The 3,784-nt window shown below is 36.5% G+C and overlaps 1 protein-coding gene across 1 annotated transcript; it reads right to left on the reverse strand.

Annotated features, from left to right (window-relative positions):
- Positions 1-1,090: 1,090 nt before the first annotated feature.
- LOC139897804 (dynamin-related protein 4C-like) lies at positions 1,091-3,539 on the reverse strand. The gene is made up of 2 exons (XM_071880504.1): positions 2,946-3,539; positions 1,091-2,679 (listed from the first exon to the last, which is right to left on the reverse strand). Exons 1-2 carry the CDS (start codon positions 3,517-3,519, stop codon positions 1,250-1,252), a joined length of 2,004 nt encoding a protein of 667 aa, XP_071736605.1. The 5' UTR covers positions 3,520-3,539; the 3' UTR covers positions 1,091-1,249.
- Positions 3,540-3,784: the final 245 nt, after the last annotated feature.

Raw genomic sequence — 3,784 nt, forward strand, 5'->3', positions numbered from 1 at the left:
TTTAAAACCCCATCATCAGTAAAGGTCGTGGACATGTCAAACTCTGGTCCAGCAGGTCCATCTAAAACAGAAGATGATACATTAATAGGACCCGACCCGATATCAGGCCCTTCCAATTCATTAATCAGCCCATTATAACAATCAAACAGACGTAGTTTGTTATACCATAACTTTGTATTCCGTAATCAATTACTCGTATTATACTATTCTCATCCTTTTTTGTTTAAAAAAATATTAAGGGTCAGTCCCAATAAAATAATGCATCTGAGTAAAATTAAATTTTCATCATATTGCCAGTAAAGTTTTTATTTCTTAAACATTGAGTTAGATTTAAAATTACAATGAAAAACTTTTGAGAATGAAAGAAGTAACATAATTGTTCAAGTTATAAAAGTATATTAAATTAAGATAAAAGTATATAAGAGGATTAACGTTAAGCATTTCTTTAGTGTTCAGCAATAGAAGGAAATCATTGAACAAGTCATGGATGGCATTCTTGTCACAGTTGATCATTAGAATGTTGGTATGGTAAAAAGCATTTCTTATAGTTTTTAATTGTTAAGTTGAATATGTTTTGTATTTGGGGCTCTCTTCTTTTACGTAAATAAAAAAAACATATACTCGCCATAACCTAGTTATATCTACTTATAAGACACCGCAGATTATATCAGCAATAAAAATGACATCGGTTATGTACTTATGTTTGAGGTTTCTTGAATTGAAAGGGTCCCTATTCCACCTAACATGCAGTGATCCATTTGTTTAATAAATATAAGTTGTTTGAAGTGAATATGGGTTTGGAAAGACTGTATTTTCGGTCTAAATCATGTTTCTTGATTCATAATCAATATTCTCACTTTCTTTTTATTTAGAAACATCATCACCTTGTCACCACTCTGAGGTACTCTTACTGTGTATTCAAATGTTAACATAATCTGTAAGAGGACTTTTGCAATTTGAAATTGTGAAATGTTAACATAATCTGTAAGAGGACCTAATAATCACTGATCAAACCATATATGAGTACTAGAATAAGGTATAGCATACATAACTAAAAATTACACACTTATAATTAGTTACCTAAGTTGACCAGAAAGTACTACTGCAGTTTAACACAAACATGTATAGTAGAACTTAACCAAAGCTCCAAAAGACATACTAGAAAAGTAGAGTCCTAATTCAACCATCATGTAATACTTGAAACAGTTAACATGCAACTAAAACGATTCAAATCCCATATCGAAGGTAACTAGTCAGCCTCAGCAAGGATGCCATCCATGACTTGTTCGATAATTTCTTTGGATTCTTGAAGCAACTTAATACTTTTTTGAAGCCACTCCCTCTTTTTAGCCACAGACGGCGGTTCATCCAACATCTTTTTTATACCACCACCATTCACCATCGTCTCATTCACCAATTCCCTCTCAATCTCTTTATTCACAACTTTTTGTATAAAAAATTGCAGCTGAAGAGCTGACCAATCGACCATACGTTTCATAACAATTTTCCAATAAGCTGTCATCCTCATTTTCAGATCATACGCTTGATCCCTTGTAGTCTCCGAAACGTCACTAAGATGATTAACATTGATACTCTCATAACCTTCCACTTCCATGAGAGTAATGTGTGGTTTCAATGCGTACACAAGCTTATCATGATAGCTCATTAACTTGTTATAAGAAGCAATGTAATCGGGATCACACGTGTAATCCGTAACCTTTTCCATCTCGATCATTTCAACAACCCTTTCAACAAATTTCGCTTTCATTTTTTCCATCATATTCTGAGTAGCTTTCTTCATGGAAGGCAACAATTGTGGGTAATTTGCACAACAATCAAGCAAGACTTTCATAAAAATGGCTTCAAGATAGGCCCACACTTTGTTCACAAAGTTAACGGGCATATCAGAGACGACGTTAACTTTTCTCTGAAGCAAGCAGAGAAACACCGAGTGAGGAAGAAAATGAGGTAACCGAATCCCATTCGCTTCCTCTAAAACCTTCAACTCCTCAACCAGGAAATTTTCAGAAAATTTGTCGCTCGATAGGAGTTCTTTAGAAAACTCGTCAAGCATTTCGACCAACCGAGCGTTACAATGCATTTGCTTATCGTTCTCATAATCATCAAACTCGCCTCGGATAAAGATCTTCTGAAGAGTTTCTTTCATGGACCCAACGATTTGCATAAATGCAACCATCGCATCAGCAACACTTGTAAGATTTCGGGGTAATTTGTTGAGCTCCAAAATCGATGCACTCAGCTTATCGTTAACCTTCGTAACAATGTTTGGCAAACATTTCGAAATGATCACCGATTGGATCTGCACAAGTCTATCAGCCAAAACAGGAATGCCTACAATGGACTTGTCGATCTTCGACAACATCGGGTGACTTTCAAAAAGTTTTCGTTCTTTAATTCGAGCTTCTTCATAAGTCTCATCATTGATCCTGTTTCGTACACAAAAGTAGCCAAGGCCAATGTTGACATCATTTGTGGTAACTTTCTCAAAAAGGCCATCCGGTGATTGGTCACATTTCGTAACAACAGCTAGCGTCCTCTGCCCAGTCTTGTCCACTTTTTGGGACATGCTTATTGATTCACATGTTGAGAAATCATTGTTGGCATTAAGAACATTCAGTATTATACTCTCTTCAGGCTCTATATGTTCCATTATGATACCTGAAACATTCAGTTCATATCAACAACAAGTATATATATATATATATATATATATACTTTAACATCTGCTAATTGAAACATAATATACAAATTACTGCCATGTATACAGATTTCATTCACACACAAGCAATCAAATACACAAAACATTCAGTAAAATATTGAACAATATTATAGCAGAAACATTCAATAACAAAGTCGTAGATATGATAAATCATAAAACATGATATATAAGAAAAAAATAGAATTCTAATAATAAAATATACTACCTGAGATTTGTTTGTAAATATCTTCAGGTTGATCACCAACAGCAACTCTAGTGATCCCAGGCAAATCAACCATGGTCAGATTAGGAACACCTTTCTTCTTCACCACCAAAGTCAACGGCACGTTGACTATCCCTTTATTATTCCCTGCGATCTTAACCGTAGCGTTATCAATAGCTTCCGATATCCCACTTTCTTTCTCAATCTCAACTGTTTCTTTCTGATACTGCAATACAAACTCTGGTACAGATTTATCATGGTGCTGAAGCCTCATAACAAGTGGGACCCTTGTGCAAAGACCCTCTCCACGTGGCAAACTTATGCCAGCTAGTGACTCCAGTACACTTGACTTTCCCGAAGACTGGTCTCCGATGACCACGATGGTGGGTAGTGGGATGCCTTCTTGGGTTACGTTGAGACTTCGGAGTTTGTCCACAGCATCAAGAATGGGGCGTATTTTGTCGTTGTACGATGAAACAAATGGTAAAAAGTTCGGTTTGTTATCGTCTGTTTCAGTTATTAAAGGATGGATTACTTCGCCGCCGTTGGTGGTTGTGGTGCCATTGTTATCAGCCATTGTTTCCGGAAATATTGTGATTTGGTTGCAAAAGTTACCAGAGGCGAAGCCAGAAAATTTGATCGATGGTGTCAATAAATAGGAGTCAATTTGTTGCAAAATTTGATTCAGGGGTTCGACTCTCATTGGCTTCAAAATTTTCACTTGTTGTTACACGCCCACTCCATGGGCCTCGAAGATTACGAACGTCTTACGTTTGAACCTCACCGAAGGGGGTTTTACCATACGAGATGCCCGTACGGTTTCATCGTGGGGGTTTCCTCCT

This window comes from Rutidosis leptorrhynchoides, chromosome 3, assembly GCF_046630445.1.
Source record: "Rutidosis leptorrhynchoides isolate AG116_Rl617_1_P2 chromosome 3, CSIRO_AGI_Rlap_v1, whole genome shotgun sequence".
Lineage (NCBI taxonomy): Eukaryota > Viridiplantae > Streptophyta > Magnoliopsida > Asterales > Asteraceae > Rutidosis > Rutidosis leptorrhynchoides.

Coding starts and splice junctions, on each gene's coding strand:
- LOC139897804 (XM_071880504.1), bottom strand. CDS start 3,519: ATGGCTGATAACAATGGCACCACAACCACCAACGGCGGCGAAGTAATC. Junction 2,680..2,945: donor TATTTACAAACAAATCTCAG/GTAGTATATTTT, acceptor TGAATGTTTCAG/GTATCATAATGGAACATATA.